We start from the raw sequence: 12,777 nt of genomic DNA, 5'->3' as shown, positions 1-12,777 counted from the left end.
AGCCACTCAATTTAACTGAATGCTTGTCAATGATTGAAACCTGATCTTTAAGCTCACGTGTTGCCCATACAACCTACAGTCTTCAAAATTGCAGGTAAAATTGCTCTACCATTTACAGACGGGCAGCTTTGAATCTGTTTTCCTGTAAAGAGCTTTGTAATTCTGCGTTACGCTTGGGTCAGGCATTTCTAACATTCATTCGGTCACATTCTTCAGTTATGTTGATAGTTGGTTTAACTTTATGTGACTTAGCAAGAGATTGAGAGCCTTCAATTTATGGGCACAGACATGAATGTTTCCTCAAGGAGACTCAACCATACTTTTAAAGCTGTAGTTTGGCATAATTAATATTACAAATTTTAAGGTTATAGGTTATGTTTCGAGTCCAGGGCTTGGGCCTGGGGTCCTACGGCTAAGCCCAAAGCAGTGCGGAGAAGGAGGTATTCTACAAGCTCCAGTACTTTGGCCACCTAATGCGAAGAGCTGACTCATTGGAAAAGACTCTGATGCTGGGAGGGATTGGGGGCAGGAGGAGAAGGGGACGACAGAGGATGTGATGGCTGGATGGCATCACGGACTCGATGGACGCGAGTCTGAGTGAACTCCGGGAGTTGGTGATGGACAGGGAGGCCTGGCGTGCTGCGATTCATGGGATCGCAGAGTCGGACACGACTCAGCGACTGAACTGAACTGAACTGAGGAATATGCCAACACCCATGGGACGCGATGCTCCTGCCAACACAAAAGCAGCCACCACAGGACAGTCCCCTTGCACTGAGTTCAGAAAGGCCTGAAGAGACCCCTGCAGCTCTTCTCGCCCCACCCCCACTTCCGCTTCCGGGGAGGTGCCGCCTGCCCCTCCAGCCGTGGGGTCCGCAGTGAAAGAGAAGCCGGAAGTGGCTCCGGTACTTCCGGCACGGGAAACTCCTTGCTGCCGCTTCGATCGGGCTTGACAGGCGGGGTCTCTGCAAGTAGGTCTCTCTCCTTTTGCCTCCCTCCCGTCTGACCTTCAAGCTCCTTTACCGCCGCCGTCCCGCCACTCTGGTCTCGGAAGCCGCCCCTTCCCCATGTGCCGGGGCAGGAGTCCTGAAAGCCAAGACCAGCTCGCCGGCATCCCATCATGTCCGAACTGACTAAAGAGCTGATGGAGCTGGTGTGGGGCACCAACAGCAGCCCCGGTCTCTCTGACACCATCTTCTGCCGCTGGACGCAAGGTACCCCGGCTGGACTCTGGCTTCCAGCCCCCGCTTCCTTTTGCCCCGAGAGAGTCGAGCCGTGACGCCTCTCGCGCCAGTCCCCTTCCGTGCCCTGTACTCTGTCCCAATTCCCCTGCTCTGCACTGACACTGGACTTTCTAGAAACGCCCTGCCCTTCCAGGGGGTAGAGGTTGGGTAGGAGAATGGTTCCAGCTGGCAGCTAAAGACCCGAAGTGCCCCTGCCGCTCCCTGGGCTGCCTCTTGGGCTGGAAAGGAGAAGGGGGCGGCAGTCGGGCTGCAGGGTGTGACACTGAAGGTGTGCCCTGTGCCTTTGGTATCCATTTCTCAAGACTTGCTCTGGCCTCCTGGGTCTTTACCCTCTAACGAGGCTTCATCTTGGTGCTTGGTCTAATTTTGGAGAAGGGAAGTCCACGTGAAACTCACTGTGGCTAATTCCACGAAACGATTGTGCAGTTTGTATTTTAATTAGGCGGTTAGGCGTGGTACTCGGTGCAAAAACAAAACGCTGCTGCAAAGTGTTTTCTACACCCCAATATGCCTGATTTTGAGGTGATTTATTATCTGTTCCATGGCTCATAGAACCTCCTGCGCCGATCTGATAATTCAGACAGGATTTTGAATTATATAAGAAGTTTTGTTAATACTACGAATAATTGTGAAATAGAAAACAAACACACACAGATTTAATTCCAGAGCTGTCCCAGGCTCTGCGTTGGGCACTTCATGCTAGTAATCATCCCTGTCTCGTGCGTTTTAATATTAAAACGAAACGAACACATTGGTTAAGGTGATAAGAAAGTGAAGTTAACAGCATAGTCTTTGAAATCAGAAGGGAGGTAATGTATGTATGTTAAACATCACAAGCCAATGAATAGTAGCTATTTAGTACTATTATTAAAATATTTTGTTATGAAAACATGTATTTAGAAAATACTGATTCTCAAAGGATTTGGGGTAAATTTAGCATAGTAGATACATGTCTTTACTTCATAATGTTTACTTAGTAACAAACATTTAGGGTTTAAATCATGTCTTCTTCCCTCTCAGATACTTCTAAGACCTGGTAAAAACAGAATCATAATGTGTAACAGCTAGTTAGGTTATTTAGTCCATTACTGTTTGTTTGAAAATGAGAAAAATGAGTCCTGAAGGCTAAATGACCAGGCCAAAGTCGCATGAATTGATAGAACTGGGAGTGAATTACAAGTCACAGCTCTGTCTTGTTTTCCTTTCTGTTTTTAACCAGACATGTAATTAGTTTGGCTCTTTTTGGACTTCCCTGGTGGTAAAGCGTCTGTCTACAATTCCGGAGACCCGGGTTCTGTCCCTGGGCTGGGAAGATCCCCTGGAGAAGGAAATGGCAATCCACTCCAGTACTCTTGCCTGGAAAGTCCCATGGACAGAGGAGCCTGGTAGGCTACAGTCCATGGGGTCGCAGAGTCGGACACGACTGAGCAACTTCACTTTTCACTTCACACACCTAATTTTGTCACTTAACTAATTTTTCTCAGAAATTATGGGCATTCACATTTGCAAGTTCTGTTTTAAAACTTATTTTCCTATTTGTCTTATTTATTCTAGTAATGAATAGCCCTAAAGTACACAAGATTGTAAGATTGAGAAAGGTTTTACTTTTTGTTAATTAAGCAGTAATATAGCACAGAATAGGGTGATATTTGGCCTCATTTATTTTAGTACTGTGTTGCAGATACAAGGAGAATTCAGAGAGGCTGTTCTAATAATGTTTAGGAGCAGGAGCAGTCTTTGAAATAGGCATTCTTTGGTTCTGGGTTCAAGTTTTTTAACTTAAACCTCGGTTTCCTTCTCTGTGGAGGACAGATAATACTAGTGCCTATCTTAAGGTTTGTTGTGAGGATTAAAGACAAGTACTTAACACAATATCTGACATAAACACTCAGAAAATGATAGCTTAATTTAGAAAGTGCTTAATTGTAGGATAGATCAAGCCAAAGATCACTCAGTTGCAAGAAATTATTGTTAATTAGATCACTTTGAAATGACACATTAGAATGCTCTACCATCTTGTAGTCAGAAGTTCCTTAACAAAACCTGTTCAATATCATTTGAAAATAAAAGGTTACTTTTTGCTCTTTACAGAGTGCAGCTATATTGTGGCTGATTCTTCAAGGTTTTAAATTGATCATGGTTTTAAGGCAACCGAATATGTATTTTTAAGTTATCACTTCTGTATCAGAGGGGTGTTGTTACTGGTTTTGCTCTGTTGAGTTTGTATTCATTTATTCTTTCTCAGAAGAGACAGAAATTGCTGAAGGTTGCTGTGGCAATGATTTGGGAATGACACAAGACACTGCTTTGCTGCACTTACTGCATTCGTAATGTGACATCAGCTTTGGCTTTATTTCATCATCTGTAGCTGTGCTTTGAATTGACAACTGTAACCTGATTATCTTTTGGAAGCAAGTTATAGATGTAAGGTCTTTGGCGTAAATATTTATAGAACTATGTCCAGGAATATTCCATTTATGAAACTATACTGATTGGTCCTGTTAAATTCCTGTGATATGTTAAACAGCTTTAGGAGTTTCCCTCTCCCCCCTTTAATTGATTTGGTCTCTTTAGATAATATGTTAAAGCAGTAAGTGCAGGAGTAGCACATAGGTTTTTGTGTGTGTGTGTGTGTTCTTTTAAAATTCATTTGTCAGTTTAAGATAATTCTCTTTTGCAAATACTTTTTTTAAAAAGAGAGAAAAGTAGGGTTTTGGTGTGAGGGTTTTTTTTTTTTTTTTTGCAGTTTTTATTTTAAAGTCAATATGTCACATAATTTAAAGATTTGAAGTTGTTTTGTTGCTTAACTTGGACATTTACTCCCTACTCCTGCCTACTTCCCTCCTGCTCAGTTGTCACTAATGCTTTTTAAAGGAAAAAAAATGTTTTTTTCTACTTCATTATTTGTAAATATCATTTATTCTTCCTTTCTCTCAAACTGAAATGTTCCAGGCTTACTTGATATGGCACAAGGGAAGACAAATAACAAATATGGCATAGTATATATACTAGAAGGTAAAGAAATAGGAATTATAGGGTGAAGTTGCCTGGAAAGGCCTGATTTTAAGATGAGGTTTGAACAGACCCTTGAAGTAACTGCATTAGTCAGGCAGGTATCTGAGGAATATTCCAGGCAGCGAAGATAGCCATCATAAAGACTTCATGCAGAGTACGTCTGGTTAAGGAACAGGAAGGAGGTTAGTTTGGCTGGAGACAGAATGAAGGAAGAGGGCACCAATAAAGATGATATAAGAAACAATGTGGCCCAGATCACTAAGATTTTATAGGCCATTGTAAGGACTTTGGTTTTTATTCTAAATGAGATGACAGGTCATTGGGAGTTTTGGAATAAAGGAGAGACATGACATGACAATTTCTAAAGGACTGACCTGACTACTAAATTTGAGGATGGAGTGTAGTCCTAGAGTGAGACAACAAGACCAAATGAGAGAGAATTGCAGTAATCCAGGGGATAAAAGACTGTGACTTAGACCGGGAGAGTGGTAGAGGAGATGGTTGGAAGTGGTCAGGTTGACCTCAACCCAGCAGAACCAGAATAAGAGTCACCATGATCTAACAAAAGTAAATATTAATCTTATTACCAAGGAAAACATTTTGGCTGGTTGAGACTTTGTTTTCTTTTCAGTATTGATTGTCTAGCCAGTGTTTGGCAAATATTTTCTTTAAAGGGCCAGTGACTTTATTGTCTGGCATTGCAGCAGAAGCAGCCCTTGATAAGATGGGTGTGGCTGTGTTTCAAATCTCCATTTAAAAAACAAGTCAACCTTGATGTACATTATAAACTCTGAGAACCCATCTTTTCCTTTTTTCTACCCAGTTCCTTCCAGCTTTAAATTACTTCATTGTTTCACCTAAAGATTAGCCAGAAGAGAAACCCAGTTTTGCTGTTTATTGCAGTTCAGTGTGTTTTAGGGTGGAGGTGGAGTGTTTGGAGCTGTGGTTGTTTGAAATTAGTTTTGCACTTTCTGTGTAGGACAGTATTTACTGTATGATTAAAAAAAAAAAAGATTCTAAATAACTTTTGAAAAATTGAGGGATCAATTCGGGTTAAAATCCAAAAGTGTGATGTGAAGGTAAGTCAGTATTATGGATCATATAATTTCAAAGATCTCAAGTTCAAAATATTTATGATAATACCTTACATTTGTATTATGCTTTTCAGTTTTTGAAAATCTTGCTTAATCTTTGCAAGAACCCCAAGCAAGAGACAGCAAGAGATAAATGTAGTTATTCTCCTGTTTATAGATGAGGAGACTAAGGCTCAGTTCAGATTCCACTTAATATTATCGAACTTATAATGACAAATGAAGACTTTTGTTTACATGGAAGACTAGAACTACATCGGCAGTGGTTGTCAAACTGGTTTGAATAAGTAAGTCATATGAAAATAAAAGGCTAGGAAATTGCAGAGAGGTTCATGGCTTAGGTTTAAATTAGTTATGAGCTATAAAATTGAGAAAGACGTCTATGTCTAGTCTGGTGCTGTCCAGTGTGATACAAAATCATATGCTTAGGATCAGATGCTAAGTTAGATGGCTAATTTCAGATCTAATTAGTAAAGCAGTCATTTTGTGATGTCAATTCCTCTTAAAACTAGGAAATAATACAAATATGAGAACACTTGACAAGAAAAATAACTGTATCCTAAAAAATTCCAACTCAAGTGAAACCTTATTATAAAAGGAGATGCCTACATAGCATAGTCCTGTTTTAGGACAGAAAAGTTCATTTCCATGTATTTGACTTCTACTACATTTTAAGCCGTAAGAGCCTTTGTTCATTATCAGATAACACCCTCAAGCATATATGCTACAATTAAACAGAATTTGGTATAAAGCATATCTGCCTAGAATTCTCTCCCTGGGGTTTTTATCTCTAAAGTATGAAAGCAACTCATCATAATATATTTCAGTCTAAAAGCCCCACCCATGGACCTTGAAAATTGAATTACATTATCAGTGATTTTAAGAAAGGCAAGAATCCATTACTGATACTTATTTATCACATACCCTGAAAGTTTGGAAGAGCTTAGTTTCACCTCTGCACTTAGCCCCAACACCAGTGACCCTTTCTTGCCACTAGGAAAAGAGATGGATGAAGAGTAGAGGTCCCTTGGCTTCACCTCTTGTTTCCAGGTTGGATCTCAGTTTTGCTTGTCTTGATGTGATCACCAGCACCCTTAGTTCTCATTTGTCTTTATTAAGGTTGCCCCATCATGCCTGTTTTTTAGCCTACATTTAGCCTGTCCTCTATTCTGTTTCTCCCAAAGTGTTGCGTGTTGCTGGAGCAAATTGTGGTGGGCATCAGTACAGATGTACTAATTAAACCTTAGCTGAGCCCTCAGTATTTCTTCTAGTTCTTTATCCTGTTGACTCTTATGTTTTTTTGGAATTAATATTCTGTTTTCTATGCCCCTCATTCTGTTGCTCTCAGTCAGTAACATCACTTCCTCTTTGCCCATATTTCTAAGTTGAAAACCTGCTAAAGTTTTCGTTTTCTCAAGTTTATAAACTCAGGGCCCCATTACACTCTTAAAAATTATTAAAGACTTCACTATGAAAAAAAATTGAGACCTGTGGCATTATTTTACATTAAAAAATCTCTTCAGTGTCTAGCTCATTAGAAGATAGCTGGATTCTCTCACTTGCTCCTCCAGCCTGTTACATTCAGTCTGTTGTTTTGGTTGAAGTGTATGCAGAAAATCCATCTTCATACATTTAAGCAATTGGTAATATAGGAGTATCATAATAGCATTTTCAAATAATTGTGGATATTCTTCTTTGATACTACACTGAAACTCAGCAAATGGTAGTTTCTTAGAGGTTAGTTGAGATATGAAATCTGAAGCCACATTGATGAACATTTTGTACTGTATTAAATTGAAATCCATTGGTTTGTCTTGTACTTTGAGTGGATCTTCTACCTGTGAATTAATTTGTAACCATTTGTTGTTTGGAAATTATTGGTCTGCTGGTTTATGCAAATATTCCAAATGTTAACACATATTATTAAACAATATCTAGAAGACTCTAGAGAGTCCCTTGGACTGCAAGGAGATCCAACCAGTCCATTCTGAAGGAGATCAACCCTGGGATTTCTTTGGAAGGAATGATGCTAAAGCTGAAGCTCCAGTACTTTGGCCACCTCATGCGAAGAGTTGACTCATTGGAAAAGACTCTGATGCTGGGAGGGATTGGGGGCAGGAGGAGAAGGGGATGACCAAGGATGAGATGGCTGGATGGCATCACCGACTCGATGGACGTGAATTTGAGTGAAGTCCGGGAGTTGGTGATGGACAGGGAGGCCTGGCGTGCTGCATTCATGGGGTCGCAAAGAGTCGGACACGACTGAGCGACTGAACTCAACTGAACTGAACTGAAAGTCATATTTATTATTATCTCACTGATCCTGTCAGAAAAATCTCTTTGAGTGTTGGGAAGCTTCAAGCTCACAGTGGTGGCCCTGAGTTTTCCAGAATTTTAGTTAATCACTTAAAAGCTTGAAATTTTATTGCTGGCAAAAGTACTGTCAGTTTTTTTTTCCTTGAAGTATCAGGCTCACTACATTTACTTCTGAGAAAAAGTCTAAATAATCATAGTTTGTTACTAGCTCTTCAAAGTAAAAATAACATTCACAGACAAGCTGTTAGTTCAGCTCACAGTTCAAAAAATGGCGCATCTGCTTTTCTTTGAGCCACCTACCTGTACAGGGTGCGTGGCAGGGGTGCTTCATAGGTAGTTGCCATTATGTCATACAATTTTTTTTTAAGTACTTTGTATTCAGAGTCAAGATTTAATAAGATTAGCATTAGCAAGAGCTTTCTTAAGTTAAATTGGCTTTTTCTGTTTGTTCGAGAGCATATCAGGGTGTTTCCTAGTACAGTGACTGCTGGTATAGCTTAATGGCGTTGCCTTGATGTGTGCTAAGGCACCAGTAACGTAACCCACTTTTTGTTTTGTACCATCACTGTGAATATCAAACCGAGAAAAGGGCAGATATCTGTGTATTATAGTAAAAATGATTTTCACCTCTAGCAGGTTCCCTAAAAGGTCACTAAAATTTCCAGGGTTCGGTAGACCACACTTTGAGAACCTCTTTATCCAGTCCACCGCCCCTCTGTACCATCTCAGCTTTCTCAGAACTCAGCGTCCTTAAACTTTCTCTTTTTCCATTTGATCACTCTTTTCCTTCTTGGAAACTCATGCCCTTTGTTCTATAAAATAATAATTCTTTATCCAGCTACCCTTCAAGCTGTCATCCTTTGTCCCTTCACTTGTTTAACATAGTTTGCAGTCTCTCCTTCTGCTTGTGTTCTGAATCACACCTCAACCCTCTAAAATTTGACTGCTCTTCCTAGTATTCTGTTTGCTTTTTTTAGTATTCTCAGTGATGACATGCTTAATCCAGGGTTTTCATGTATGTTTTTATTCCACTCAGCATTTGAAACAGGTGACTGCCTGCTTTTCCTTTTTGGGGCCTCACTGTGTTTTTTCTCTTACCTTTCAAGTCTTTGTCAGTCGTCTTTGCTGACTCAGCATCGGCTTGTTTCTTTCTTTCTTTTTATTTTATGTTAACTGCCTTCATTATCTTTGTTCTGTGTTCTCATTCACTTTAACTGCCATGTTTAGGGTGATTCAAGTTGCTATCTTTAATCTTCATCCCTGCCGTGAGCTCCAGACCCATATCCGCCCCCACCACATTTTAGAGACTGAATTGAGAAACAAAAATCTCCATTATCAGGCTTCCCAGATGGCTCAGTGGAAAAGAATCCACCTGCCAATGCAAGAGACACAGGAGACATGGGTTTGATCCCTGGGTCGGGAAGATCCCCTGGAGAAGGAAATGGCAACCCACTCCAATATTCTTGCCTGAAGAACCCCTTAGACAGAGGAGCCTGGAGAACTACAGTCCATGGGCTCACAAAGAGTTGGATGTGAATGAGCTCACCCCCATTATCTTTCTTCCCAAAACTTCAGCAAGCATTCGTTGAGTATTAACTGTATTAATAACAACACACTAGGGAAACTGGTCAATAAGAGAGGCAGGATACTTGCAAGGCAAGACACAATAAACAAATGAACGATAACATAATTACAGATGATGATAAGTCCTGGTTGGGCTGGAGAATGGTAGGAAGGATCTACTTAGCTAGATTTGTCAGGGAACATCTCTCTGATGAGTTAATACCTCCACTGAGTCTTTTAGGATGAGAAGGATTCAGCTATGAGAAGGGTAAAGACCATTTCATGCAGAGAGAACAGCCGACACCAAGGCCCCAGGTAAAGATCTTAAGATGTTCTGAGGACTAAGACCACTGTATATGATGAAGGTAAGAGTGAACTGAGGGAAGTTGGGATTGATAGATCATATAGGGTCTTTTTTAGGCAATGAAAAAGGAGTTTGAATTTTATTTTAATTGCAGTAAGAAACCATTTGAATGTTTTAAGCAGTCTGTGAGAAAAACTGGTTTCCGTTTCTAGACTGTTTCTCTGGTAAATTTATGGTGAATAGGTAAGGGGTGAGTTGGGAGTTGGGATGTGGGTGAAATGGGGCAGGGGGATCCTGATTGGAAATTCCTAACAGTGTTCTAGATGAAAGATGATGGTGGTTAGGACCTAAAGGTGAACCAGAAATGGAATGGAGATGTGCAGATACAGATGTGTTTTGGGCCCTTGAACCAAGAGGTTCTTATAAGGTGAAGCCTTAAAGTTAAGTGGGAGTTTTTTGGAGAAGGTGTTTCAAGTGGAGGGAACATGTTCAAAACATGAGAAACCAGAGAGAGAATGGATATTTGATGGTCTGAAAGAAAGTCTGTGCACCTGGAGGCTAAAGAAGGAAAGTGTCAAAGGATGAGATAGGAGACACAGGCAGAAACTAGACCATACAAGACCATGTTAAAGAATTTAGATTCTGTCAGCGACTGGAGTTCCATTCAGGGCTCTGTTTGGAGATTACCTGATTATAACCCTTAATGGAAACCTTGGGAGTAGATGAGTTACACAGGGAGAACATGTAGAACGAAAAGAACAAAGACTCTAAAGCCAAGACCTGAAGAACATTAGCATTTAGTCGCTGATCAACATTGATTCAGAATAGAAACAAAAAAGGAAAATCTGGAACAAGAGGGACCGCTAAAGCCAAGGGCCAGAAGGCTTTCACAAGTCACTGATGAGCGTTTCAGATGGTTCTCTGAGGGGTCATTGGTGAATTTGGTGAGAGTGAGTTTGATGCAATCACAGGTTGAAAACCAAATTATTGTGGGTTGAGTTAATTGAGGAAATTGAGACAGTACATACAGACAATTAGGTATGCTTTGAGCGAGTGGTGTTTGGAGTCTTGGATGGAAATTTTTCTTTTTAATGGTCAAATGATTTTTTAATAAGACTTTTCCTTTTAGAACAACGTTATTTAGGTTCACAGCAAAATTGCAAGCAAGATACAGAGATTTCCCCACATACCTCGTGCTCCCATGACGTGCACAACTTCCTCCAATGTCAGTATCTCCCACCAGAGTGTTTGTTACAATTTTGAACCTACATTGACTCATCATTATCACCCAAAGTCCACAGTTTTTATTCTTGGTTCTATACATCCTATGGGTGGTGACAAAAATATAATGGAATGTATCCATCATTATAGTATCATAGAGTATTTTCACTGCTGTAAAAATTCTCTGTGCTCTATCTGTTCACCCCATCCCCCTCTCCCCTCCCCTTGGCAGCCTCTGATCTTTTTTACTGTCTGCATAGTTTTGCCTTTTCCAGAATGTCATATAGTTGGAATCATATGGCATATAACTGTTTTCCCCCTTGTTTTTTCACTGCTTGCAAGCCATTATTTTTTATAAACACCGAATAATATTTCATTTTCTGTATGTGCTATTTATCCATTCCCCTACTGAAGGATATCTTGGCTGCTTCCAAGTTGTGGCAATTATGAAAGGCGCAGTAAACAGTGTGTGTAGGTTTTTGTTGGGGGGGTGCTAAATTTTCAACTCCTTTGGGTAAACAAGGACCTTCTGGTAGACTCTTAAGGAGAATTTTTGTTTTTAAATAGGAGGTACATGTTTAAATCCTATTTGAAAGAGATTGAAAGGTAAAGAGAGAAGAGGTGGACTGGAATGGCGACCTCCATACTATTTGTTAACTCACTTGCTACCGAGTGTCTCAAGGTAGAAACAGAGTTAGATCTAATTTCTTACGTACCCAGCCTGTGCTGCACTTGCATATATTCATCAAATCTTAATTTTTACCTTAGAAATACTGTTTGTATATAGTGTTTTCTCTCAACATTAGTGTTGTTTTTATTAGTCTGGCACTGTCTCTATAGGTCTGTTGAAATGGTCTCCTCCCCATTCTGGTCCTTTAAAGAAACAAAATTCCAGTATGGTTGTGTTACTACTTTAATTAGTACTTGTCGTGATGTGGCCCTTCCCAGTATGAATGTCCTGTCATCTCTTCTTTCTCACCATCCTGCCCCCATACAGCTCTTCAACTGCATGACATTTCCCTCTCATCCATGAACTTGTCCTTTTCTTACCACACCTTTTTCCTTTCCTGAAGATGTTTTCTTTACCTGAAAGTCATTCTCCCACCCTTGCCTCTGTTAAAGTTCCATTCAAGGTCAGCTTTCAAGTCACCTGTTATGACTTGATTTAGGCAAAGTCATTCCTTTCAGTTTCCTCAACACTCTCTTCATACTTCTGTTAAAACATTCATTTATCCCTTTATTTTAGTGATTTATTCGTATGTCTGTCTTCATCTAGACTGTTGGCTTCTCCAGACGAGGGACTTTGTCATGCATGTCATTTGTATACCCTGGATGTTTGGTGTCGTGTCTGAGGGTCATGAAATGTTCGTTGGATAAATGACTGAATTATAACCATTAGGTATGTTGGAACTGGAAATGATTGTTTTAAAGCTAAGTACCCCGAGGCCTAGGGAGGGGAAATGATTTCCTGAAGGTTGTACAGATTGTAACTCACCTCTCCTGACTTTGGCTGCAATATCTCCACAGTGTGCCATGATCTCTGTGGGAGCTTGTCCTGGCTGCTTTCAATCAGTGCGACTTGGTAATACTTAAATTGAGATGGAGCCAGTATGAGCACATTTGGTGTGTATGTGCTGGGCTTAGCCACTCAGTCATGTCCAACTCTTTGCAACCCCTTGGACTGTAGCCTTCCAGGCTCCTCTGTCCATGGGATTCTCCAGGCAAGAACCCTGGAGTGGGTTGCCATATCCTCCTCCAGGGGATCTTCCCAACTCAGAGATCAAACCGGGGTCTCCCACTTTGTGGGCAGATTCTGTACTGTCTGAGCCATCAGGGAAGCCGTCAGTGTGTATAATGCTTTTTAATTTAAAGAGTCCTAAAATTTCTGTTTAAATTCAGTAAACTGTCTATAGTCTTTCTTCCAGTATATTAAATTACTTTAAAAAATCAGATTTAGTGTCCTTTTACTGAGGTCTACACTGTATCTCTTTAGTCTACTTAATAGGGGGCCCTGAGTGCAAAA

The 12,777-nt window shown here is 40.5% G+C and overlaps 1 protein-coding gene across 1 annotated transcript in view; it reads left to right on the top strand.

The window, feature by feature from the left end:
• The first annotated feature begins 908 nt into the window (after positions 1–908).
• MINDY3 (MINDY lysine 48 deubiquitinase 3) overlaps positions 909–12,777 on the top strand; it is an 82,614-nt gene continuing 70,745 nt past the window's right edge. The window contains exon 1 of the mRNA XM_052650994.1: positions 909–1,214. Within this exon, the coding sequence (XP_052506954.1) occupies positions 1,121–1,214 (94 nt within the window). The 5' untranslated portion in view covers positions 909–1,120. The remainder of the gene's footprint in view (positions 1,215–12,777) is intronic.

The sequence above is a fragment of the Budorcas taxicolor genome, chromosome 13 (genome assembly GCF_023091745.1).
Source record: "Budorcas taxicolor isolate Tak-1 chromosome 13, Takin1.1, whole genome shotgun sequence".
In the NCBI taxonomy this organism is placed as follows: Eukaryota; Metazoa; Chordata; class Mammalia; order Artiodactyla; family Bovidae; genus Budorcas; species Budorcas taxicolor.
This window is presented reverse-complemented; position numbering and strand designations above follow the sequence as displayed.